The sequence below is a fragment of the Thermomyces dupontii genome, assembly GCF_041956625.1.
Source record: "Thermomyces dupontii strain NRRL 2155 unplaced genomic scaffold VTN31scaffold_4, whole genome shotgun sequence".
NCBI lineage: Eukaryota > Fungi > Ascomycota > Eurotiomycetes > Eurotiales > Trichocomaceae > Thermomyces > Thermomyces dupontii.
In genome coordinates, this window is record NW_027192310.1 from 980629 (window position 1) to 1005342 (window position 24714).

The 24714-nt window shown below is 49.8% G+C and overlaps 11 protein-coding genes and 1 non-coding gene across 12 annotated transcripts; 8 read left to right on the top strand and 4 right to left on the bottom strand.

The window, feature by feature from the left end:
- Positions 1 to 473: 473 nt before the first annotated feature.
- On the bottom strand, positions 474 to 1804 carry VTN31DRAFT_4854 (uncharacterized protein; the record flags this gene model as incomplete). Its single annotated transcript, XM_069405288.1, has 2 exons — positions 474 to 1646; positions 1706 to 1804. 2 exons carry the CDS (start codon positions 1802 to 1804, stop codon positions 474 to 476), a joined length of 1272 nt encoding a protein of 423 aa, XP_069260367.1.
- Positions 1805 to 2770: 966 nt separating this feature from the next.
- On the top strand, positions 2771 to 4032 carry VTN31DRAFT_4855 (uncharacterized protein; the record flags this gene model as incomplete). Its single annotated transcript, XM_069405289.1, has 3 exons — positions 2771 to 2929; positions 2989 to 3233; positions 3288 to 4032. The coding sequence occupies 3 exons, from the start codon at positions 2771 to 2773 to the stop codon at positions 4030 to 4032; spliced, it is 1149 nt and encodes a 382-aa protein (XP_069260368.1).
- Positions 4033 to 4857: 825 nt separating this feature from the next.
- On the bottom strand, positions 4858 to 6609 carry VTN31DRAFT_4856 (uncharacterized protein; the record flags this gene model as incomplete). Its single annotated transcript, XM_069405290.1, has 4 exons — positions 4858 to 5363; positions 5415 to 5954; positions 6014 to 6482; positions 6532 to 6609. The coding sequence occupies 4 exons, from the start codon at positions 6607 to 6609 to the stop codon at positions 4858 to 4860; spliced, it is 1593 nt and encodes a 530-aa protein (XP_069260369.1).
- Positions 6610 to 8069: 1460 nt separating this feature from the next.
- Positions 8070 to 9471, top strand: VTN31DRAFT_4857 (uncharacterized protein; the record flags this gene model as incomplete). Its single annotated transcript, XM_069405291.1, has 4 exons — positions 8070 to 8286; positions 8337 to 8837; positions 8892 to 8994; positions 9045 to 9471. The coding sequence occupies 4 exons, from the start codon at positions 8070 to 8072 to the stop codon at positions 9469 to 9471; spliced, it is 1248 nt and encodes a 415-aa protein (XP_069260370.1).
- A 2416-nt stretch (positions 9472 to 11887) lies between these two features.
- On the top strand, positions 11888 to 12646 carry VTN31DRAFT_4858 (uncharacterized protein; the record flags this gene model as incomplete). Its single annotated transcript, XM_069405292.1, has 1 exon — positions 11888 to 12646. One exon carries the CDS (start codon positions 11888 to 11890, stop codon positions 12644 to 12646), a length of 759 nt encoding a protein of 252 aa, XP_069260371.1.
- A 983-nt stretch (positions 12647 to 13629) lies between these two features.
- On the top strand, positions 13630 to 14337 carry VTN31DRAFT_4859 (uncharacterized protein; the record flags this gene model as incomplete). Its single annotated transcript, XM_069405293.1, has 2 exons — positions 13630 to 13757; positions 13812 to 14337. 2 exons carry the CDS (start codon positions 13630 to 13632, stop codon positions 14335 to 14337), a joined length of 654 nt encoding a protein of 217 aa, XP_069260372.1.
- A 656-nt stretch (positions 14338 to 14993) lies between these two features.
- VTN31DRAFT_4860 (uncharacterized protein) lies at positions 14994 to 16097 on the top strand (the record flags this gene model as incomplete). Its single annotated transcript, XM_069405295.1, has 3 exons — positions 14994 to 15238; positions 15663 to 15702; positions 15768 to 16097. 3 exons carry the CDS (start codon positions 14994 to 14996, stop codon positions 16095 to 16097), a joined length of 615 nt encoding a protein of 204 aa, XP_069260373.1.
- Positions 16098 to 17328: 1231 nt separating this feature from the next.
- On the top strand, positions 17329 to 17934 carry VTN31DRAFT_4861 (uncharacterized protein; the record flags this gene model as incomplete). The annotated part of the gene is made up of 1 exon (XM_069405296.1): positions 17329 to 17934. One exon carries the CDS (start codon positions 17329 to 17331, stop codon positions 17932 to 17934), a length of 606 nt encoding a protein of 201 aa, XP_069260374.1.
- A 555-nt stretch (positions 17935 to 18489) lies between these two features.
- VTN31DRAFT_4862 (uncharacterized protein) lies at positions 18490 to 18896 on the top strand (the record flags this gene model as incomplete). The annotated part of the gene is made up of 2 exons (XM_069405297.1): positions 18490 to 18647; positions 18701 to 18896. 2 exons carry the CDS (start codon positions 18490 to 18492, stop codon positions 18894 to 18896), a joined length of 354 nt encoding a protein of 117 aa, XP_069260375.1.
- Positions 18897 to 21462: 2566 nt separating this feature from the next.
- On the bottom strand, positions 21463 to 21561 carry VTN31DRAFT_t55. Its single transcript has one exon. It is a non-coding gene; the product is annotated as a tRNA-Pro (tRNA).
- A 173-nt stretch (positions 21562 to 21734) lies between these two features.
- Positions 21735 to 22109, top strand: VTN31DRAFT_4863 (uncharacterized protein; the record flags this gene model as incomplete). Its single annotated transcript, XM_069405298.1, has 2 exons — positions 21735 to 21924; positions 22042 to 22109. 2 exons carry the CDS (start codon positions 21735 to 21737, stop codon positions 22107 to 22109), a joined length of 258 nt encoding a protein of 85 aa, XP_069260376.1.
- Positions 22110 to 23241: 1132 nt separating this feature from the next.
- On the bottom strand, positions 23242 to 23784 carry VTN31DRAFT_4864 (uncharacterized protein; the record flags this gene model as incomplete). The annotated part of the gene is made up of 1 exon (XM_069405299.1): positions 23242 to 23784. The coding sequence occupies one exon, from the start codon at positions 23782 to 23784 to the stop codon at positions 23242 to 23244; it is 543 nt and encodes a 180-aa protein (XP_069260377.1).
- Between the last annotated feature and the right edge of the window lie 930 nt (positions 23785 to 24714).

A 24714-nucleotide genomic window follows, 5' to 3' on the forward strand; every position in this document is an offset into this window, starting at 1 on the left:
TAAACTTTCGGCAACCAACCGCAGATCTGTCGGTAAGTTACCAAGTCATGAGTCATTGAAGCGCCGTTAGGCGCGGTACGCAGATAGTACTCGGAGTACTCCGTAGTTGTACTTCTCAAGTACTTGAGCGCTGCTGCCTCTCCCTGGAGCCTCAGACCAGTCACACCTGCTCGGGATTTTCCACTGTCAACACATGAATATGCTTACACTTGGAGGTTTCGGGATCGAAGGGCTCATTACATTGTTGCGTGGACGTTTCCAGTAAACGTATGATACTTATTGAGGTACATGGAATGGCATCGATAATCTGATCCTTACATTGACGACCAAAGGAATGAGTTCGGAGTGCTCCGTAGTACAAGTACTACTCTATTAAGCAATGATATAGATCCATGACTCTTGGGAGAAACGCTCTAAATAATTGCCGAACTGACAATGCCAGAACCAAGCTGAATCCAACGCCAAATCTGCCATTATAACGAGAGCTGCCCGGAACTCGGGGGCTTCTGCCCTGAACCATGTTGTGCCGTCGGACATACAAGCAGCCGACCTTGGGGCTCGGTTGGTGGTACCCCACGGCTGTTCAGGAATTGCTCGCAATCAAAGACACGGTAACCTCGCTGCGACAAATTCGCCCATAGCTCGGACCGCTCCAGGATAATTCGCTCAAATTGAGCCGCGAACTCCTCACGGGTAGCCGGGAAATGGGCGAGCTTGAGCATTCCGTCAAGGCTAATATTATTCGCCAGGAGAAGGATGGCGAAGGACCGGTCTGCTTGAGAGCAATTGTTGTTTCGGAATATGTCAAAGACCAGCTTAGCTGCCTTCCGTCCGTCACTGGCCCAATCGCGTGATTTTGTATGCCGATTCATCGTCTTGACCATCAGCTGATTGATCGCACGGGACGCGGCGATGGACGACAGCTTCTCGGTCTGGAGAAGACGCTCCTCTTCCCGCCTAAACACTTCCCAACTCAACAAGCCGTACACGAACCCCACGTTTGTGGTCATGTTGCAGATCCGACCCAGTACGGCGGCAAACTGAATGAGAGGCAAGTCCTGCCATTCAGGAGGCCCTGCGCGTATCGTATCGTATATTCGAGAGACTAATTCATTATGCTCCCTTAGGGGCGGTGGCGTAGAGTTCCAGAGAGTGTCAAGCAGCCGATGTAACTTGTTGGAACGTTTTGTTTCCAGCGAAGCGGGTATCTTTGGCGTGGAACTCGGGTTCGTCGAGGCTTTGTTTGTTGCATGCCGTGGATGTGTGACAGAAGAGGCATGGGAAAGACACTCCGCGTCATGATTTGATGCTTGGTGGTGATGCCTCCTTGACGAAGGCCTACTGGGATGTATGGTGCTGGAAGATGAAGGATAGTCGGGTCCAGCAGCTGGATGTAGCAATGAAGATGAAGGATGTACTTCGTTGAGCCCGTGTTCACTGTGGTGACTGCCAGTCTTCTGAGCAAGTACACTGCAAGTATAATCGCCAACTGGAGCTCTGGGCGCATGTTCCATCGAGTATAATCCATGCCCTGTGTTCGGGACCGTCATGCTGACCATGGACTCATGGCCATCTCTCGCTCGGCGTGCTGAAACGCAACCAGGAGTGCCAAAGGGCCCGGCATCAAACGAGTCAAAATGCCCGGTCTTCTGGATTGTTAGAGGATCTCACTTACACAGGCCACCGAAATTTTGGGTGAACTTACCCCTTGCACGACCCCGTCGAGGAAAGAGATAACACGAGCATCCCTTCTTGATGGCTGCGAAGAATAATGCACTTCAACACGATCGAGATAGGGCCCCATCACCGACTGCTGGTTGCAAAATCGAGTAAAGCAAAAAAAACTTAGCCATCCCCTTCAAAGACGTGTGTATATAATATTCTCGACTAGTAACTCATGCATGCTACGCCTTATTGTTTAAGTCTCGTCCTCGGGCCTAGGCGGGCGGGCGACTTGCCGTCAGCTCGGACATTCGGACTACAGTACAAGACAACAGAAACCAGTGAAATGATCATCAACTATCATTACTGAGGTCCACAATTTAGAAGCAAATACAATGGTCACAATATGGAATCCGTTTGTGTGAAAGTACTGTACAAGTTGTACATGCTCGCAGGGCATGAGTAACCTTGTTTGTTTTGTTTATGTACTGCACCGTAATATATACAATCTGGTACACATTACGACGTTATCGAATGGATCAATAAGTCCAAAATACTGTATAACTATGGTATCTCATACAACTTGCCATTCCTCATGACAATGCATATTACCAGACCTGCCTAGTTAGGCCTAGTGTAAACCCACCTCCATATGTACTGCGTCTGTACCTGACGATAGAGAGTGCCTGGAGATCGCGGCTGGCTAAGAGATCGCCAGATCGGACTCCGGCTATGCCCCACAGCGAACCCGTTATGGCTAGCCATGTGAGGAAATTTCCAAAATAAGATCCGCGAGACGACACTCCGGACTCCGAATTTGGGAGTTAGGGCTTCTGTATCGTCCAAGCTTCTTTGTCGGCATCCGTTGGGACAGCTCAGCGCAGGGGACCAGGTATCGCAACTTGGCGATTGGATGCAGCAAGCATTGTCTAAATATAAGAGATGTCCTGCAGACAGTTATGCTTGATGATAAATTCTGCGGCCAAGGGGCATCTGATCGCCTCTTCGAACTTGATACTCATAGAACTATCCGGAGTCTCTCTCCAATAATACATACCAGTCACTTGTTCTCGTCTCAGTTGAGCCTATCTTTTCAGCAGGAGTCACCATGGCACTGGACGACATCATCAACCCGATCCGAACTGCCATGAATGACAATGCCCAGGCCATGAACGAAGTCAGCAGATTGAAGTTGCAGGACTCTCTGCGAGCTGCTGCCGAGTCCATGGAGACACCACATGATACCTTGCTTCGCCTGTTCAACTCGGTGAGTGACCAAACAAATTCGAAGCCAAGCGGCTGCAGCAGGGTTAAGATAAAACTTAGAATCTCGAGATTGCCGCCGTGCGCATTGGCTGCGACTTGGGTTTCTTCAAGGCACTTGATGCAAGCAGCACTCCTCTTAGCGTCAAGGAATTGGCCAAGGGCCACGATGAACTTCTGATCGGTCGTCTGCTGCGGTACCTTGCATCCATTCGTCTCATCACCGAGGCTAGCAAGGACCACTTCACTGCCAACAACTGTACCAAGGCATTGGCCAACCCTGCCATTCAAGGTGCCATGTACTACATGTAAGCCTTTCTGCTCAAGATTGCTGGATGACGCAGTAGGCTAACCCGTGACAGTTTCCACATTGGAGGAGCAACGTATCAAGTTCTCCCTGACTTTCTTAAGGAATGGAACTATTCGGGCAACACCAACGGACGCTGTGCTTTCCAGAAGTCCGTCAATACGGGGCTGCCTTTCTTCCCTTGGGTCAAAGGGCATCCTGAGAAGCTTGCTTGGTTCCAGCAACTGATGAGCGTTCCTCGTGATGGTGACTGGCTGGATGTGGTCCAATTTGACGACCATGCGAAAACTGTTGGATCCAGCCGTGCACTGTTCGTAGACATAGGCGGCAATATCGGCCATCAGAGTGCTCGTCTTCGTGCTCGGTATCCGGATGCCCCGGGACGCATCATTGTGCAAGACCTTGAGGAGACTATCCAAGCTGCACGACCAGTCGAAGGCGTTGAGTTCATGGTTCACGACTTCTTCGGGCCACAGCCTATTAAGAACGCCAAGTTCTACTACTTGCGCACCGTTCTCCATGATTGGAGTGACGAAAAGTGCATCCAGATCCTCAAGAACCTGATTCCGGCTATGGCTCCTGACTCCCAGATTCTGATCGATGAAATGGCTCTTCCTGCCACTGGTGTTCACTGGTGGTCGGCCTGCCTCGACCTGCACATGTATGCCGTGCTGGGTGCCCTGGAGCGCACTGAGGATCAGTGGAAAGAACTTTTGGAGAAGGCTGGCTTGAAGTTTGTTGAGATCCGGCCGTATCAGCCTGTGATGCGCCATTCGATTATCATTGCGGAGCTGAAGTAATAAATACCATATACGATCTTTTGTCTTTGTTGATTGTTTTCGAATTGGTCAGTAACTACGGGGTACATTGTCATGTTTGTCATACAATTCACAATCTTGATCTCCCAGCAAGTTCTCACGGTCAGCTCGAATTTATCATGTGGATCGACAACTTATAGATGCGTATATGAACGACGATACCCCGTCGTGTTAGTACTCTAACTCGTATTTGTTTCATTTTGGCAACCACATCTCAGACCTCAGTAGGTTATGCTAGTACTTGAGCGAGCCTCCATGAGGAATTTGTAGAATGCTCAGGTTATGTGGCCCTCAAGGAAAGACCTGAGGACGATACTAGCAATCCAGCTTGCTTGTCATGCTTGTATATGGTTCGAAAAGCAACATCGAAACTGCCTACAGTCGTCAGACAAGATCGAAAGGGCTTTTCAGAGAGGTCCAGAAACCCATTGGACTAACAGGATACAGACACATTTACCAAACAGAAGATATCTTGATAGCTCGCTCATGTTCCACGGGAAGTCTTGTAGACATCACCATGTAAAAGGTACATACCGGACTCCAAACCAAAAAAAAAAAAAAAAAAAAAAAAAAAAAAAAAAAGACTAAGCTCAAAGGCTTCTAAGAAATGCTGAAATGCTGTTCATTGTACAGATGTCGTACCTCGTACTCGTACCTGTATGTCTGAGATAGTTTGTATTGACTAATTACTCTGGCTAGTATTCTTAGAGTAAGGAAATTCGCAACATGATCATGCAATAACAAAAAAAGACAACGGAGAGGGAAAAGCATCGATCAATCATCAGTTATAGTGGCATCTAGTTCAAATCACGCCGCAGCAGTGACGGGCGCAGCATCTTCCGGAGGCTTAGTCTCGTCCAAAGTCACAGCATAAGACGCCTTCTTGATAGCTTCCTCCTCTCGCTTTCCGGCCTGTCCAGTCAGAGCGGCCATAGCGTCAGGCGCACCAACGCTCTTCTTCTGAGCCTGCGCCTTCACCAGGGTGAGCGAGCCACGCTCCAACTTCGGAGCCATGCCGTTGATGGTGTCGGTGCCGAAGTTCTCAATGTTCAGAGTATCCTCGGAGCGAATCAGTTGTCGGGCACGAACAGTGTTCAGGATGCGCAGCTCGTCAGGAGACATGCTTGCCTCGAGGGCCTTCATCTTGGGGTTGACCGGGCTCAGATCGGTGATTTCTAACTCTTCGAGCTTCTTGTACAGCGCCTCGCGTTCGTCAACATCCGCGGGCTGGAAGGCTCGGAAGCAGAAGTCGATCGTCTTGGAGATCTCATCCTGAGTCAGTTTGCCAGCGACATCGACAGTTCCCTGAATGACTTCGAGAAGTTAGCAAACATTCCAAGTTGAGGAAATGGGAGGATGCATACCAGGTCGAAACAAGCCAAAAGCACGCTCGAATCCCTCCTCATCAAAGTCGCTGATGACTGGTTCCTCAGGAATCTCAATCTGACGCAGAGCGCTCAACACGACAATCAGGAATCGAGTGTAGCCATCCGCAACCTTGGCGGAGTGCCACTTCCAGGCAGTCTTCTCATCAACATCTCCGCGCTTCGCGGCGCAGATGGTCACAGCAGCGGAGAGACCGCTGGCAAGGGCAAGGTGAACTCCGGAGGAGAAGAATGGGTCAATGAAGCAGCCGGCGTCGCCAGCAATGCGGACATATGGGCTGGCGTAGGTGTTAGCGCTGTACGACCAGTCGGACGCACTCTTGATATCAGAGATAAGCGTGGAAGGCTCCAGGAGATCCATAACACCAGGTGCCAACTTCAGGTTCTCCAGGTAGAAGTTCTTGAGAGAGGGATTACCCATTTTCTTTCTCTCCTCGTTAGACTTGGCCTGATTTCGCACAACGCCGACGGAAGTGGTGCCGTTGCTGAGCGGAATTGTCCAAACCCAGCCACTGGCATCTGCGATGATCATGAATTTTAGTAACTGAGCTGCATTACATTAAATCCGGTTTAGGTACCTTGCAGAGCCTCGAAGTATGGAGCACCCTCGTAGTGGTGGCCAATGCCGTACGGCTTGGTGCCCTTCCAGTAGCCCCAGGAGGCGATGTTCTTCAGACCCTCGTTGTAGCGACGATTTTTGTAGTGCTTCGTGCTCACAATGCCGGAACGACCACTGGCATCCACGAGGTACTCGAACTTGATAGTGCCGGAACTGCCGTCCTTGCGGGACCAAGTAGCCGACACAGGGCGGCCGGGGTTGGGCAGCTCTGGATCAACGAGTTCATGATCACTAGGCAGAGGCTCAAAGTTGATTTCGTTCACCTTGACACCATCGAAGATCTTCGCGCCGCTTTCGCCGGCGTGTCGGAACATCAAGTCGTCGGCCTCGGACCGAACGATATTCCAAGCATAGCCATTGGGGCCACCCGCGGCCACGAAGTCTGTGTAGACTGCGGGCTTCTTGCTCAGCTTGAACATAGCACCTTTCTATGCACAGTTAGCTTTTCTTTTCTTGTTGCCGACTATCGAAACTTGCTTTGATATAGAAGCCATGGGAATTGAACTTGTCGTCCAGATCAATGAATCGCAGGAAGTGGCGCATGGAAGGGAGCATGCTCTCGCCAATGTGATATCTGCGCCTGTTAGGTCAAGCTGCTTTTTTCTTTTTTGAAGTGAAGGTAATCTTTCCTAGGGAAGACGTCTGCTTCCAAAACCACGACGTCAACGCCCTCGCGGGCCAGCGCCGAGGCCGTGTAGGAACCGGCGGGGCCGCCGCCGACGACAAGTACGGTGGTCTCAGTTGGGATAGACATTGTGTTTTCGAGGTGTTAATGACAAGGTAATTTTGTTGAATGACTGAGTGCTCGAGAAATGCGTTATAGGCTGATAATCAGTGTTTCTATCGCAGTGGCTTCGATGGATGATGTCGATGTGAGTTTGAAGAGCTCCAACGAGCACCTTTATATGCATTTGTCGTCGCTCGTATACAGGATCTCATGCTGTGCAGTAAAAGAAGATGGCAGTTGACCATACAGTATACCGGACACCGACAATAAGCTTGCTCAGGACAGCCGCGAGGTCTGTTCTTAAAGTGAGCCTGGGATTCAGGCCATTAGGGTTTCGGTCCGAGCCGGATTACCATTTTCGGCGAATAGGAATGTCAGGCCAAATTGGGGCCTCTCGGACGTTGGCGGATTCCGATAAGAGCGACGATCAAATCTTATCGCTGCTTATCGCACTGATCGGCAAACTTTAACGCCGAAGGAGCGATCTGATCTGCGAAAATTTGGAGCCTCACAGGCTCGGCCTTTCGTATGCGGTCCATCGGTGGGTCGGGGCATTTTTCTTCACTCATGCTTGGCTATTTCTGGAAACGTGGGAAAAGAAGACTGGTGCGCTTTGGCCTGAAAGACAAGGCAGACACCCTCGGAGTCCGATACGCACCGACCAATCAAGATTGCTTCAATGTAGATACTATAGATACTACTCGTATAGTTCGTCGAGTGGAACAAACATCGAGAATCCGGCGCGTCCAGTGTTCATTCGAAAGACGGCATCCTCTTTTTCGCTTTGTCTTAAGAGGTGCTCGACAACTGTCCAAATTCCAGGCCGTCGAGTTCTGTCACAATGGCTGGCAATCTGGATGTGTTTGTCCCCAATAGACGCAATAGCAAACGCAATTCTTTCTACGCCAGAATGGCGGGATCAAATGACGGAATGCAAGATGGCTTCAATGCTCGCCAGGGTTCGCATCCACAACCCGACAACGCTCTAGGCCCGCAGAACACACTCTACTGCCATTCATGCCATGAGCCCAACACTCTGCAATGTCGCAGATGTGGCACACCCTTGCTTCAAATCAGGGGGTCAACGTCTCCACCAGCGGGCGGATCCGGTGGACTTCGACTGGATCCCGCCGGAAACGGCCACAATGAAGGGGATATATCGCCAATTTCCTTCAACATGGACTCGCATTTAGCAGTATTCCCCATGGGCAATCCGTGCACTTCAGAGGTTCACTTGTCGAATTTTCCGCTGGGGGATTCTGCGGCACATTTAACATCTGAATCCAAAATGAGCATCGAATCGGCAACACCAGAATGGAAGAAGGATCCCAAGGTCTTTCCCGAGGGAGGGACAGCGGCCTGGTTGACAGTGGCCGGGTCGTCAGCCTGTCTCTTCGTCTCTTTCGGATGGGTGAACTGTGTGGGAGTTTTTCAGGACTACTACCAGTTGCACCAGCTGAAAGATTATACTGCGTCTGAAATCGCATGGATTCCATCATTGCAGAGTCTGTCGCATCTTCTCCCTACTTGAATGAAGCTAATCAAGGTGTCAAAGTTTTTTTCATGGTGTTTATGGGCCTCTTCATTGGCAAAGTATTCGACGACTATGGGCCCCGCCCGTTGTTGATTGTCGGCACGTTCTTGCACGTTTTCGGCCTGATGATGACCAGTATCTCAGAGGAGTACTATCAACTCCTTCTCAGCCAAGCCGTTTGTTCTGCCATTGGATCTTCGATGGTTTTCTATCCTGCCTTTTCGTGTGTATCGACATGGTTTCTGGCCAAGCGCGGTGCTGCCCTGGGTCTGGTTGCCGCTGGGTCATCACTCGGCGGAGTTATTTTCCCCATCATGCTCATCCATCTGATTCCGAAGATTGGATTTGGATGGGCAATGCGCACCTGTGCGTTTATGATCCTCGCATTGCTGCTCTTCGCCATTTGCACAGTCAAGTCGAGACTCGAGCCATCGAGGCGGCCATTCAAGGTGCTTGCCTTGGTCAAGCCACTGACCGAACCGACCTTTATACTGCTCACTGCCTCGGTCTTCTTCTTCTACTGTGAGTCTTTCGGTCTGCTAATTAAGCGAATTCAAGGTAGACTAATTGTGTTAGGGGGCATGTTCATCCCGCTTACTTTCATTGTGGTCAAAGCTCGGGCGCACGGAATGTCAGCGACATTGGCCAACTATTTGGTTCCCATTCTCAACGGTGCAAGGTGGGTTCAAGATTCCTTTCTCCGATGATGCCGACTCTGATCGAGAACAGCGTTATTGGCCGCACGGTTCCCAACGCCCTTGCCGACAAACTGGGCCACTTTAATGTCATGATTGTCATGTGTACGCTGACTACGGCACTAATCCTTGGCCTGTGGCTTCCAGCGAGCAGCAACTTGGCCAACATTATTTTCGCTGCATTCTTTGGAGTCTCTTCCGGTGCTGGAATTGGGCTGACTCCAGCTCTCGTGGCTAAAATCTCTCCTCTTCCCGAGATTGGTGCTCGGACGGGAGCTTCTATGTCTATCTCCGCATTTGCGGCTCTGACTGGATCTCCAATTGGAGGACAGATCATTTCTGTGAGTCACGGATCGTTCCAGAACACGATCATTTTTGGCGGAGTATCGTGTGCAATTGGGACGGTTCTCTTCCTCGTCACGAGACTGATGGTTGCGGGACCCTCGACGCCGAAAGTGTAGATGACTAACGAGTTGCATCGATGTGTACTATGTTGTTATAAGACACGCAGACAGCCAGGCACAAAACGAAACAGTTTGTCAAGGCTTTATTGTGAGTTTGGTTGGCTTGCAATTGTCGTTTACTGTCATGGGGCGTTCATCAGCTGGGGTTCGGTGGTTTCTAAACTGCTATTGTTCGTTTCATGGTCGATAGAGTTAACGAATTATACCACTTTTCAATGATCATTTGATACACCCAACACAAGGAAGTACATGTAGCATTCCGGATAGTACCCAGGATATTATCCGACGTAAGCGAGCTTACATTGTGGGAAGGAACTTACGGATTGACCCGGATCCTCAGGCTCACCGGAGTCTTCGGCTACTCACCACGTATTCTGCCTGCGAAAGCGCGATTGACTTGCATGCGATCTCGTCGCCTACCAGGTTACGAAATCGCATAATCTGAATACATGGCGTCCGCACAAGGCTCGGAAATGCTCGGAGATGGAGTTGGTTGTGCTTTCTCAAATACATTTTTGACCGTGATTAGTTCCCATAGCCGACTCGAGTCAACGGTCCAAACTTCTGGTCCCCACGAAACAACCTGGATGGTAGAAGGAAGATCTTGAATTGGCCTGCATGATGCTGCATCCTTGTTTTGCCGGCCGCCTGCAAGCGACTGAAGTAGGCACTGGTAGGCAGGGAGCAATGTCGGTGCCTGAACGTCTCGGAAGAAAGTTCGAGTCGCACCCGGATGCACATGCTGGTACTATGATGGTGTCATCAGGGCCGCCATGTACGGAGTATTGCACCGAAAAGCTAAGCACCAAGTACTCCATAATAATAGTACTCAAGTACTGTCCTGTCAGTAGCTATCGGGCTGGAACTCAGACACCTGTGGCTTTTTTATCCTAGTATCATTGATTTTGTTGGTTCGACACGTCGTGTGGTGAGTAATCTGAGTACGGCGTTGAGAGCACGGAGTACTCTACTGGACTACATGCTCCGTTCATTATCAGCTTGCTCCACAGAGCGTCGATCCCGGGTCGGCGAAGTTGGTGGTGTTTTGGCAGGGCTTTGCAGGGCTAGATTCAGATACTTTCCTATTCTGACAACTTTTGGCCACTTCAGCCCAGAAGCATATGTGCATTCCAACTCCGCTGTATACTATCGACGACGCCTTTATCGTGTTCAATGGGTTTCTCGGGCTTCTTGAACATTTGAATCCTTGATTAGAAAACCCACTCAGAGTGATTAGTACTCGTAGCATGAAAAGTACTATGTTGGTACTAGGTCCTGTACTACTAGTAGTTTCTTGTCATGAGTCTGCACGCCGTTTCAACGTGTTGCTTGAAGCATCACCGTGAGCTCATTCGCTCATTTTTTACTGATTGATACGGTGTAAAGTGCATGGAGAAAAACGCGGCGCAAGTGTGGCATATCTGTCAACCTCGATCGTCGAAAGTAGTAATTACTCGGAGTAGGTAGTTGTTGCGGTGGATTCCAACACTGCGCCTTGTGCATTGGCAGAGTCGCATCACAGGTCTTATCGTCTCCAAGTACACGCCGTACCTGAGAGAGCCACATGGCATTCCTTGCGAATCATTGGACGAGCAAAGTGCTGATAGTATCTGTTTCGTTCTATTGCGCAAGTTCGAGGCAATGCTGGTACTGGAAAGAGACGGTCTAGGAAGTTTCAGCTCTAAGGCGGGCCTGTTGGTACCTTCTCTGATCTGAACTCTCTGTGTCATCATTGTCTGGCATGACATAATTCCATAGCCGCTCTGAGCGCAGCCACATTCCACCTAGAGGCAGCGTCTGCGACTCAAGCAATGACCACGATACCTGATGGACCAAGCACGGGGTGCCCTGGTGCTGAAATTGGGAGTCGGGCTTACCGATAACGGTCTCCTCATTGATTCCATGGTTCACTTACTGGCCGAGTGAACTGCGTTCTTGCACGGCATTGCATCGCGGTTGTCAAGCAAGGGTAGGCAGCGAGCAAGGCATCGCCTGCCTGACAGAAATTGGCCCACGATGCGGTATAAAGGGAGCCACCCCCAGGTTGATTTCCCCGCTCTGACACCGGTCACGTCTTCATCAGGAGTCAGAAGGAACGTTCAACACAAGTCCAAGTCGTTTGTTCAGTCGTTACAGCATCAACCATGGCTCTCAACCCTATTCCGATAAATCGAAGTATTTGGGAGGATTACCTGGCAGCTCAAGGTGCGAAGCTGCCTCACCTCAAGGACGTCGAAGATGTCACGGATCGTGTCATCCGCATTATGGGCGGTAATCCCGGCGAGATGCAACTCCAGGGAACAAATACCTACCTCGTCGGCACCGGAAAGTCCCGCATTCTGATCGATACCGGCCAGGTAAGAATGGCAATCCAACATAATTCCCACAAACAACTCTAACAATTCCACAGGGCATGCCCATCTGGGCGGAGAACATCATCAAGGTCCTTGAATCCCGTGGTCTCGAGATCAGCCACGTCCTTCTCACTCATTGGCACGGAGACCATACGGGTGGAGTGCCCGACCTCATCCGATATGACCCTAAAATCGCCGATAGGGTCTGGAAGAACCGACCCGACAAAGGACAACACGCAATCAATGACGGAGATGTCTTCCGATGCGAGGGGGCCACTGTGCGAGCACTGTTCACGCCCGGCCATGCTGAGGATCATATGTGCTTCATTCTCGAGGAGGAAAACGCCATGTTCACAGGGGACAATGTTCTCGGCCACGGGTACAGCGTTGCGGAAGACCTTGGAGCTTACATGAACTCCCTTTCCTACATGGAGGCGCAGCACTGTGCGATGGGCTATCCTGCACACGGTGTGAAGATTGAGAACCTACCTCGTACGATCAAGCAGTACATCCGACACAAACAGACCCGAGAGCGTCAGATCTACCTCGCTTTGGTTCGACGACGAGCCGAGAGCCCTGAGAGGTCCGGATACGGAATGACCACACGAGAACTGGTCGAGGCAGTTCATGGAGAAGTTCCAGATCGGTTATTCGAACTCGCCCTTGAGCCTTTCACGACTGAGGTCTTGTGGAAGTTGGCTGAGGATCGCAAAGTGGGATTCCAGATGGACCATGGAAGGCGAAAGTGGTTTTTGAATGAGCGAACATGGCAGGCCGAGAAGGCCAAAACGATGACGACGAGGGCGGCTCGACGATGAATGGGTTTGGAGGGAGCTTATAGCTTTCGTTCACTTTTCCCCTGTTGTGAATTCCTGTACATATAGTTACGGGTACGGATTACTCATCTTGCAGGTGTTGCGGTAGTGGGTTTGGTTTTCAAGGCGTTTAGGGTTGCGAATGGTTATGAATCATACTCGTACAGAGAGTTGTGCATCAAAAGTGTCTTCATCTCCTGATCGGCGCTAGTAATCTTGGCATGTTTGTTTTGTAATGGTGGCCGTATTAGCGTTGTATCAGCACTTGGCGGGGGGTTACTCGCAGTGCAGGCCGATTCCTGCATGGAAGTCAGGGACCCGGGCCAGTTTTAAGGACAACTATACGGCTCGGAACTCTTGTCCAGTATATTGAATCTCACAACGAAGTCCTTGCGCCTGCTGGCGAAGGCTGTGGGATAAGCAAGAGTAAGGGAACGTCGACAACACTATGGATCGTCATCGACCAATCAACCAGACCAAACGGTATCACTCTAGACCTTCGTCAAAGTTGCTTGTTACCTCAATCATTAAGCGCATTTCAACCGACTACGTTACTATGTAGTACTGATTCGCAGCCTGAGATCGGTATACGTGGCCGACGCCGCTGTGTGGTAGGATAAACAGGATCAATAGAATCTGTCAGATGGGCAAGACGGCGGTTCGGTTTAGAGCCATTGAAAACGGAGCAAGTGCTTGCATCAGCCGTGACTGGCAATTGGAAGCGACCTCACCTGATAACGGGAGAGACGACAGTGCCTCCAACGACCCAAATCAAAGGCATCCTGCGTCATCAATGAGACCCAGACGAGGTAAGAAAGGCGTCTAATGGTTCGAATGAGGACTACGCAAGTCTAATATTAGACTAAGCTTCGAGTGTCACTTTTTGAGCTCCCAAACATCCAAACATCCCTGTTCAATTTCTAGATTCTGTGGCTTTCCGCTAGGTATTGCCGATGTCCAAAAAACGCGCCTATGTGAAACGTTTCATGAACAGAATTTCACTGACACACAGCATGGACTGGCGAGCGATGCTCAGAGTAGCTACCATCGGTAAGTACTGTGCTCCGTACAGGGGTCGTCGTCAGTGGACGACAGCCCAAGTCTGGAGCATTTGGTCCGTCTCCTCCCTCAGAACCTTCGTACCGTACTAACTAGTAACGACCACAAGTAACATCCATATTTATCTCTGCGATTTCAGCACTTCCTGCCCGTTTGGCCAGCCTAATCCAGCTTATCTGCACCCTTACGATCCCGTCCCGGTAAACGGGTTCGCTGGGACTGTTTCTCAAGTTACAGATTTGTTTGCGATGGGATCTCTCATCTATCGGATGGAGCATGGAGTCAAACCAAAACTTTCCGTTGACGAGACTGGAGCCCTGGTCCTTCCTGAAGTCCAAATCGGACACGAAGGCCTTGATGCCGCGATCCGAAAGGTCTGGTTGGGGCAGTACAGTTCCACAACCGAAATGTTGATGCACATTGAATCATTTCTCGACAATGAAAACGGGAGTGTCTGCTGGCCCAATTCTGACCAGCCTTCCAGAGAATCGTTAAGAGATCGAGTCAGGCAATGGAGAGAGCGCCCGAGAGAAGCAGTTCGGTTGGTTGTCTCTTGGGTAGCAATGTCTCTCATGGTCAGGCTGTGCCCTCTATGGTGTTCCAACAGAGCACCAGATACGGAAAATCGCCGATGAGTATGGATGGGATCTGAATGAAGGGAGAGTATTTGCTGATTACAGGGCATGGTCACCGTCGCAGCTATGACGGATTCGACAACGACGAAAAGTTTTGTTTGTTGTTTATACTATGTGGTGAGGCACTGGGCTTGAACTGCACTTGGAGTTGGAAAGTATGTTGCCTTGGGCAGCGTAGGTCATCTGATCCGCTTTTCTGGAAAAGCACCTGTCACGTCTATATATTTGGCGCTGCGCACCTTCACCTTTTCTCATCTGAATCAACTCGTGCTACATGTTGGCGCCCATGGCAAATTTACGGCTTCAAATCCTATCGGATCTCCACCTGGAGTCTCCAGCTGCCTATGATGTTTTTAACATCAACCCCAAGGCGCCGTTTTTGGCATTGCTAGGCGATATTGGCTACGTTATGGATGATTTTTTGCCTTCCTTCGCAAGCAGCTGGCGACCTTCCAGGTTGTCTTTCTGGTTCTAGGAAATCACGAAGCCTACCATAGCAGTTGGACGGAGACGAAGTCTCACGTGGAACGTTTCAAACATGACATAGATGAGGCTTCTCGGAGAGGTGAGGCGCTTGGAAAAGTGCGAAGTTGGCGGCGCAAGCGGCGCACCTCGAAGGCCACTCGTGAGTTGACCGCAGAGGCCCGTGCCACCAGATGCTGCGATATCAGGTCCCAGGCGACAGGCTGGTGGACATCTGGACCCGTATCCTGCGTTGGGTGCAGTCGCCGCGGTACCGGGAATTCCGAAACCTGCAACTGTTCGTCTCGGCCAAGAACCTCAAGATGGCCACCCGGGGAAACCGTCCTGGTCACGTCTGGCGGCGTTTTATGGAGGAGTGGGACGAAGAACCATACCTAGTACTTGATGCTGTTCAGCGAGAGCGTGACAATCCGGTTGAGTAAGACAAGAATCAAGCATCAGATCCATGTGCATCAATCTGCTCCTCGGGACCACTTGTTTTAATACTTCAGATACCTGCTGGATGTATAATAACCTGCCAAAATTCAATTGCTCTGACAGGAGGCCGACTCTGTTAGCAACATCAACGATCGTAAGTCCTCTCCATTGCGAAAACACAACCGTTATTTCATGTCCGTTCATTATTATTTCTAACGAATTACGAATTACACTCAAGCAGCCAATGCATCCTCACCAGTCCATTGTATGCAGTGAATACCAGATTCACCTGCAACTTGACCCCAGAGTGTGGATGTGTCAGGTGGTTGGCGTAAATACTAACCTAGGTATCAGTAGTTCTCATCGAGTTTCTACGTTTCCCTAGGCCTCACTCATTTCGGCTTTTTTTCTTTTTTGACCCTCAGCTTTTCGCCATCATCGGACACGAGTTGGGAAAACCGATGCGTACGCGTCGGGTTGCTATCCATGTGCGATGCCGCTTTCATCCGAGCTGAGCACCATCCGGATAGGATTTCCGCGTCTCTCCCGTGCCCGATCCGATCTCCCCGATTTGCAAACGCCTGAGGGTTGGGGTTCAAACGATTCAAGTTTCTCGGACTCCCAACCGTATCCTCGAGTATCTCGCGAGATTGGCTAACAATTTAGAATATCGGACCGATACCAGCATTGACCGCTGGCTGCAAGCGAGCGAACTGAAGATCGAGCCATGGCATCTGTACGAATTCCATTTATTCCAATGCGACAAGCCAGGACCCCAAAAGGGACTGTATGGTTGGGCTTTGGCCTCCATCCACACTGAGGTTCCTGAACCCCATCCTGACGATGGCGACACCGGATAGGGAGACGATGCCAGGACTCTCCTCCGTCCTGTTCACCGTCCACTTTCTGATCTCGTCTGCCTTCTGTCTGACCTTCCTACAATGTCACTGGAGGAAGCCTCACGTCAGACACGAGCATAACGTCCGTACTATGTTCTCGAAAAGCTGCCTCAGATTCTGAAAAATCCCAAAGCACATCAGACTTTCGGTACAACGATATCGTAAGCTCATTGTCGATATGTAAGTGCTTATAGGGCGGCGGGCATTGTATTGAATTTGAACGTGGGCAGTCTAAATGTCGGGAGCAGAGATTGAAGCCAGCTTTAGCGAGGGTAGAGAAGGAGATTTCGATAAGTGCATCAGGGACAATGAAGGCCACATCATTCACAGTGTTAGTGATGTTCGAAAACTAGCGATTTCTGGACAGGATACTAACATCAACAATCGTCGGGACTCCGTAGATGGTTAATAGATAGTTGCCCCAAAGCAGATTCGGGACATTAGCAGCGTCGAGAAGGGAAGAAATCGATATCACCAGGTTATTATCTAGCTGTTTGCCACTGAAGTAAAAGGTAGTCATTGTGGATGGAAGTTGGGCGATGAGAGACGGACAAGAAAGCAGGGGTACAGACAAGGCCAGCTTTTGTGTCTGTCCATATGTTTGCGGCTTGCGCGAGACTCAGCACTTGAGAGGGTGTTGTGCTCGAACGTGGCCACGTCCCTTTGTGGCTTAGCTTCATCGATTAGTCATACCGAGAAAGAAGCGGCCCAAGCGGGACGCGTTATTCATAGGGATGCGTTATGTATACATCCCGCGAAGTGGGCGTTCCCAACTAGGACGAACAGGGATTGACATATAATCGTTTCCAAAAGAGCGACAGTACACAAGCTCAGAGGATTGCACACTCGTGTTGTTGGAATTTACGGGTGTTACATACGGTGTTTTACGAGCATTACGGGTTGGATACATGGCACCGGTCATGTGATATTCGCTTAAAAGGACACACAAAAATCTTCCTGTGTGGCTAGTTTTTCGTTATAGAGGTCAACGACACATACACCCTGCAAGCCACCTGCAATCATATACCATTCGTGTTTGTCGAGAAGATTACACGTTGTTATCGTCTTCTGTTACCTTGTAGCTGTGGATTTCGTACAGTTATGAGCCCGGATTGGCTCTGAAAAGTGAACAATCGAGCAAAAGAAGTCCACGGCATCAATTCGGATTCAAAGCGAATTACCACTCGCCAAAATGTTGAACACTGTGGTGAAGCTCACTGGCCCCGAAAACTGGAGGCAATGGAATGAGCGGTTTATTTCTGAAGCCAAGGGCAAACGACTTTGGCACCTCATCGACCCTAACAGTCCAACCAAAGGCCAATTTATGCCTGCCCCGGTCAAGCCAAGGATTGAGGATTTCCCGCGCAAGGCAAAAGTTGCTCGGTCCCAGTCTAGAACCCTACGCTCCAGTTCGGTTCAGTCAGCACCATTGCCTACGGAGGAAGCGTTCGAGGAGGAGGAACAGCGCGGAGTTACCATTGTCGACTTAACTGAGACGGGTCAGAGGCTCTATGAACATGCTGAAAAGACCTGGAGGTTCGAAGTCAACCAGTACGCTGTCGAATCTGATGCTATCAACCACCCGACAAGGTGGATACGGGAGAGTGTCTCACCGGACATCTACGATGTCACATACTCGTCAAGCTACAATCTGGATGTCTGGTACGCAAACCTGAAAGAACGCGCGGGTACCTTGGAAATTGAGGACTTGCACCTCTCTATGAACCGTTATGAAAAGGCATGCAAACCATTGTTGCGCTCGCATGGGTCCGTGAGTGGGAAATGGCTCTCGTCATAGCCCAAGATGCGAGTGTTCCTGGTCTTCATGATTCCCGAGGCTGGTGGCTACACTTCCAGAAGGCTGTGAAGGGAGCTGGTTTTGAATCCTGGTGCCAGTCCTACTATAACAGCAACCGGGAACTCATTAACAGCGGGAAGTTGAGCGCCAGGAAGCTGGCGAGAGATTTCAACGAGCTGTTTTCACGGATGCCAAAGTAAACAACGGACGAACGGTTGCACAAGGATCGTTTGCGGCAGGCAAGAAATGTTGTAATCATTTGTACTAAAACCTCGCACGGGCCCCTATTCTCTGAATGCTCAATGGGCACAAACGGTGTAGGTGCATCACTGCAGATGCAAGCAAGAGGAGTCCAGCGCGACCTCTATGAGTCTGGGTGGGGAATTGCTTGGGTGTTATTATTGACGAGCGACGACTGATCACTTGCATGCTACTGGAAGTTGGCTTATAATATGACTATGTTGCGCTATCCGTAGTGATTTGGCTGTTTCCTACTGAGTCTAGTGATTATCTCAATTGAGTCCCAAAGTTCTTCCATTGGCATACCTACGTCAAATGAGCTCAACAGGAACAAGCTATCTTATTGACTTAGGGCCATTCATAGAAATCTTTGAAATGGACGAACACCCATATGGATTCACCAAGTCATTAGTGATGAGTCTTAGAAAGAAAATACAGTCAGAACTCGAAAACATTGAGAAATTATTGGATAGGTATGCTGTGGCTCACGCTCGTCAACAAAGCCCATATTGACTCCGAATTACAGCGAGAACCTCGATGTCGACAAGCTTTATGGTTATATGGAAATTATTATCGATTCTGTTTCGCCATTTGGCTTGCAAAGGATCCAGAAGGGTTGCAGAGAGAAGATCGACAAAGATCCGAATGACCTCCGCGGTCTGATCAGAGAGGTCCTCAATGAAGTGAGGAGAGACGGAGAAATCCGTGAAGGTTATGCTTGAACACATTGCGCAGCAGAGTGGGCATTAGTATCAAATGTAATTACTGAGCTTTAGCGGAGCACTCTGAAAAGAGCTCTTCAAAGGGTCCAAGGCTTTCAGCAACACTGTGACATGCTGCCTGATACCGCCTAGTGGGTGAATCATGGGAACACCCCAAACGTCGTTCACTTGCTCATACCCTCGTCAATAAGTCTCAACAATAGAGTCGGCTAGGGAAGGCTGAGATCTCCTAGCCATCGAGACATTCCGTAATGACTCGAAGCTGAGCACCCGTGCCACAGCAAGGATGCGCAATGTCAACCATGGATGTTGCCCCGGAAAATATCACAGCGCAGCAACGAGCCGAAATCGTTAAAAATTGACTGATGGCAACTTACGGAATGTGGCGAGGCACATCTGCCGGAAAGCATTACGTATCGAATTTCACCAGCAGCGCAAGGCGAACCTGAGGTGATTTGTCCACTGCCTGTCGGCAGAGTGGAGATACTCTGTAATACTTCTCGCTGATTCAACACTCGTACATGAAAGAGACGATGCTCTTCCTGCAAAAGGCTGTTCTTCTGTCTAAAGACATAAACCGGAAGGACATGTCAGAGGGTATGGTCCAGTATGTGTACGATACTGTATCGTTATACGCACGTGACCTGCTTCCTGTTCAACCGACTACGTTACTATGTAGTACTGATTCGCAGCCTGAGATCGGTATACGTGGCCGACGCCGCTGTGTGGTAGGATAAACAGGATCAATAGAATCTGTCAGATGGGCAAGACGGCGGTTCGGTTTAGAGCCATTGAAAACGGAGCAAGTGCTTGCATCAGCCGTGACTGGCAATTGGAAGCGACCTCACCTGATAACGGGAGAGACGACAGTGCCTCCAACGACCCAAATCAAAGGCATCCTGCGTCATCAATGAGACCCAGACGAGGTAAGAAAGGCGTCTAATGGTTCGAATGAGGACTAATTGGCCAACTATTTGGTTCCCATTCTCAACGGTGCAAGGTGGGTTCAAGATTCCTTGTTCTGTCCGATAGGACATAATGAGAACTTGGGTTGAGAACAAGCCCGGAATCCTGGACGACCTCTACTTACCCGGACGCGAGTCCGGGCAAGATACTGTCCTCAACTTATTTGTCACTTCTCTTGCATTGAGCATTTTCTCTGACCATGAAATTCATCAAATCAATGGCAGGATTATCTGGCAAGTTTTGTCCTACCACAAAGAACCACAAACTGGCCTACCAGAAGCGAATAGAATCCGGGAATGATACTCTCGTCAGCTTGTTTCTCTTGCATTAGGGCGTTTTCTCTGACCCTGGAATTCAGATTCATGGCGAGACCGTTATTGGCAAGGTTTGTCCTAAAGTTGACCAGTAATAATAAAATAAGGGATTAATTACGTACACATCCCCCGTCATTTCGTGTACACCCCGTGTCATTGTGTACACTATTCCCTCTTTAGGAAGGTCCGAATGATTTTCCGCGTCGACAAGCTTACTCTCCGCCAGACGAGTCGTGCTCAGCCAAGGGACCACCAACTGGCATGCGAAAGTCCTGGTCCAGTTCCAACTTCTTTGCGCGGCTAGCCGAGTGATTGTCAGAAAACCTGAATGCTGAGGAGCCCAAAGATACGTAAATTTGGATTCCGGGGTACAATAAGAGTATATCAAAGTGTAAAGGCCTTATCAGTTGTCTAAAACCCTTGACATTTGCGGGGTGTATACGTAACTATTCCCTACCGCAAATGAGACAGCGCATTCACTGCTGCTGAAAATGCGGCTGCAAGTGCGAACCTGAGTCGAGTCCGAGTAACCCAATTCAACCTTGTGCGGAACTTATTAAAAGCTACTCCAACCACTTCACCTCAACACGATATCTCATATCACTTTTGCCGGCTATCAACAACTCCGCGTCTGAAACGATCCCTGGAAGCTCGAACAGTGAGCCTCAAACGTCGAACGTCCTTAACATTTAATAGTGCACTCAACTCCTGTTACAGGTACTAACTTACCCCGCCTAGCGTGCATTTATTCCTCCAAGTCGTACACATACCGACAGTAGCAGATGTGTACTTGGGTTCAGATCCTTTACCAACTTTGCGGCTGCTTCAGTGCCGCATATAAGGAGACGCCATGTGCAAACGGAAATTGCACCATTTTGACCCGTGACCCCCAACAGCATACAAGGATCGAAACCAATGCCGGGAGATGTCCTATTCACACCCACCGAATGACGCCGTCTAGCTCAGGCAGCGACGACTCCTTTCCATAGTACTATGCGTCCTTTTCCGGTGATAAGGATGTCAGGATGCATCCATGCTCAGAATTTCCTCGATGTCCTAAGTTGGTTAACCGAGAGTTTATGGAATATGTGAAAAAGGAACTGCTTGAGTTGTGACCGGACACGGCAACTGGTATCTGATGGAAGAAACATGGGTTTAAGAACTGCTAACGATCATTGATGTTGGCTTTACCATATTGTTGTTTGCGCCCTTAAAGTTTCACTTGTCCTTTAATGGCATGTAGGAGCTTCCAGTTTCCTCCACTCGGCACCTTTTTCCCAACCAGTAGGTACGGACCGGATTCGAACCCGCGACCTCCGCAGAGACATCCCCAAGTGTGTGCCGAGGCCCCCAAACCGCGCACCTTACCACTCGGCCACCCGGCCTTGTTCTTCACTTCCTGTTGGGATCATGTGCTGCCCCGCTATGGTCACGTGACCCATACCACTTGTAGCATCCCTGGTTGGTCCTACTGACCTCCAACACAATTATACAACACTTCTCAACACCCGATAGCTTTTGGAGACGACTCCTTCGACTTTCCTGACTTTTCGAGACCATGTCGGCCCTGGGGCCCTCGCCATACCAGTCGCTGTTCGACACCACGATCGGCGAACTTTGTCGAGGAGACGATGGCTGTACAATTAGCGAAGTCACCACCGCCAACTCTGATCATGGGGATACTCCCTTCTTCGAAGCGGCAGCAGTCGGCGAAAATTGTAGGCGGAGTCCACTTTGGCGCCACAAAGGTGAAGTCCTGAGTCCCCATGTGCTTCTACTCGGCGAAATTCTCGCAGCATCACCGTTTCAGGGATGCATCTCTAAAGTGGCGCTTTCATTCATCCTGTTGATGGAAAATAATACAGTAAAAAATGTACTACACTACTACGAGCTGGACCAATCGCGACATTCTGTTTCGAAACAGAAGCGCTGAAACGAAGCTCCGAAACGTTCAATTGTCTGCTGAAAGCTTGAAGAGCTTCAATACCGGGTTCAAACTGAAACGAAACATAGTTTCTGCCCATGAAAGTGTTCGAGAAATCATACGAGATCAAGTTCGAACATACACCATGTCAAGAGGAAATATTGAACTGTTCGAAACCGAGTTCCAGCCATGGAGAAGGAGGATGTGGGGATTGATAGCGTAGCCTCGAGGGCTAATGATTTTGTTGAATGCGGTCCGATGCCACTGAGGGCACAAAGTGATTGTCATCAATGTCATAGTGCTAGTAGCAAATACAAGATTCAGTAGCGCGTCTCGATCACCAATGGTTGGGCTAAGATCAGATCCATTGTATTGCCTACTTAGACGGTCATATCTTCAATTGCCTCCATACACCGAGGTGGTATTCGAACCTCTATGACACGATTTTGCGTACGGAGAACTCGGACAGGGTTTGAGCTTGGACAGAACGGAGCAATCTGAGACGGTAAAGTACAACAACCATGGAGCAAGGATTGAGGGCATAGGGCGGATCTTGGCATCAGGTACGTGTATACTACCTGGTGATGTGCACTTTGCGCGCGTTCCGGTTTTGCCTCTTTCTGCGAATGATAAGACCTCTGCGCTTGTGACAGGTTGTATCATTTTTTGCCCTCGAACAAATCCAGACGCGTTGATTCCTAATACCCACTACGAATTGAAAGCACCACCTCCTCGCGTACTCGTAAGTAGCTGAAGGAAACTGGTGGTGCAATTGCGCATTTGGTCTCTCCGCCCCGCTGGACTGATGTCGCAACCCCAACAGACGCGACTAAATCTGGATGAAGTTCAGGATCCTTGATCCCACTCTGGAATTCCCTTCTCATTGGAAAACATCAGGTTGTATTCATACATTGCTTTTCCGAGACAACATTCCCACTTCCATGACCCCAAAGGCAAGTTTTCAAGGCAATTAAGGTTTGCCACCATCGAGTAATCGCGTTAGCCGACGTAACGGCCTCGGAGGGCAAGGTCGGCCGGTAGACGTTTGTGCAGTGCAGGATCTGATGCTTGACTGTATTAAGCCGACGAATTTGAGCAGTCGATTCGACGACAGACCCGCCCGAAGATTTGTCTTTTTACATCACGCAGACAAGGTGGGTTGAGTGGTACCAATTAATCGGGATTGGAGGCTGCGCGGGTTGCGGTACTCGACCGTTTTGTGATAATCTTCAACAAAAGGCAAAGGGTCATAGCCGTGTCCATTGTGCATCTCCGCAAGCATCTTCGCGAGAGTATCATCTAGCTGACGCTGTCTGAACACTTTGGGCCTTCTCGATAGGCGAAGAACGTAGACCGGGATCGGTGCTAAGTTGGAATGAGCAGTCTCATAGTCATAGTCGACATTGTTGACATCTAGGACAAAGTAAGCATGTTTTCCGGGGTAGACGTTCAATGCCAGAAAGCGCGTCTGGATATCCGGGCGAAGGTCATGGAGGGATTCCTCGATTCTCGACACAAAAGGGCGAATTGATCCGAGATAATCGCTGGGATCAAGGAGGCTGTTTGGAGTATCGCCCAGTATGCGAGTTGCTGCCGAACCAATCGTGTCGAGAAGACTGGTGATGAGATCTGGGATCTGACCTATGATTGAGTCGCGGATCTTTCGCTTCGATTCTTCTTCCATTGTACCAACGATTCTGATATCGATATCGGACGTCAAAACAAGGCAAGATGCGTTCCGAACCGTGTACGGGGTTCTTTGTGCTGCTGATTTGATGATGGCCAGGCCTGATTTATTCTCTTGGACGAAACGACCCCATCCCATAGTGTTGGGGATAGTTAGACCCTGGCCACTCGAGACTGCTCGCTCGTTCGGCTATTTCTCACGTGACTAGGATTAGTCACGTTCCGAAATGGGCCTGTCCGAAATACCAGTGATGACGGTTATAGGGCTAACGTGCTGATGAATTCCGCAGGAGGGGCCTGAGCTGAAAACTTGGAAAAACAGGACTTGTGTCAAGGATTTATCGAGGAACCAAGTACGCCACATGGCTGCAGCGCCGCACTGTCGCAGATGGCAGGAAACTGGACGAACTGAAGCGGCCTGTGGGTCAGTGGGACCAATCAAGCCTCCGTCGTTAATTCTTGCATTCTGTGAGTTAAGAAGTATTAGGGAGAGCGGCGCTTAAGTGTGGAGCAATTGAATCTTGGCGATAATCCATAAGTCTAACTTTAGTAAGTCAAGGTTTGCACTAGTTATAGTTACTGCGGATTGTGTAAAACCCGCACTGTGCGAATGATGCGTAGTAGGTATTCAGAGGACCTTTTTTTGTCTCTGACCTTAGGCTCCCTCCTACGGTGTTGTCGGTTCACTTTGTCAACAGCGAGGACTGCCCCAGGCCCCCAGTCCAGTTTCTGTTCGACCGTCGCTTCGCTCTAACTTAGTAGTACTGTTCTTCCGGGACTTGGCCTAGAAGATGAATTTGCTCGCGACCAGAGGAACATGAACAGGTTATATGCTCGACCCTCATGGCATTTCCCGTTTGGATCACATACAGTACTATCCTGCCCAATGCTGCGGATTGTCCTCGACTTCAGCCGTCGTCATGCTCTC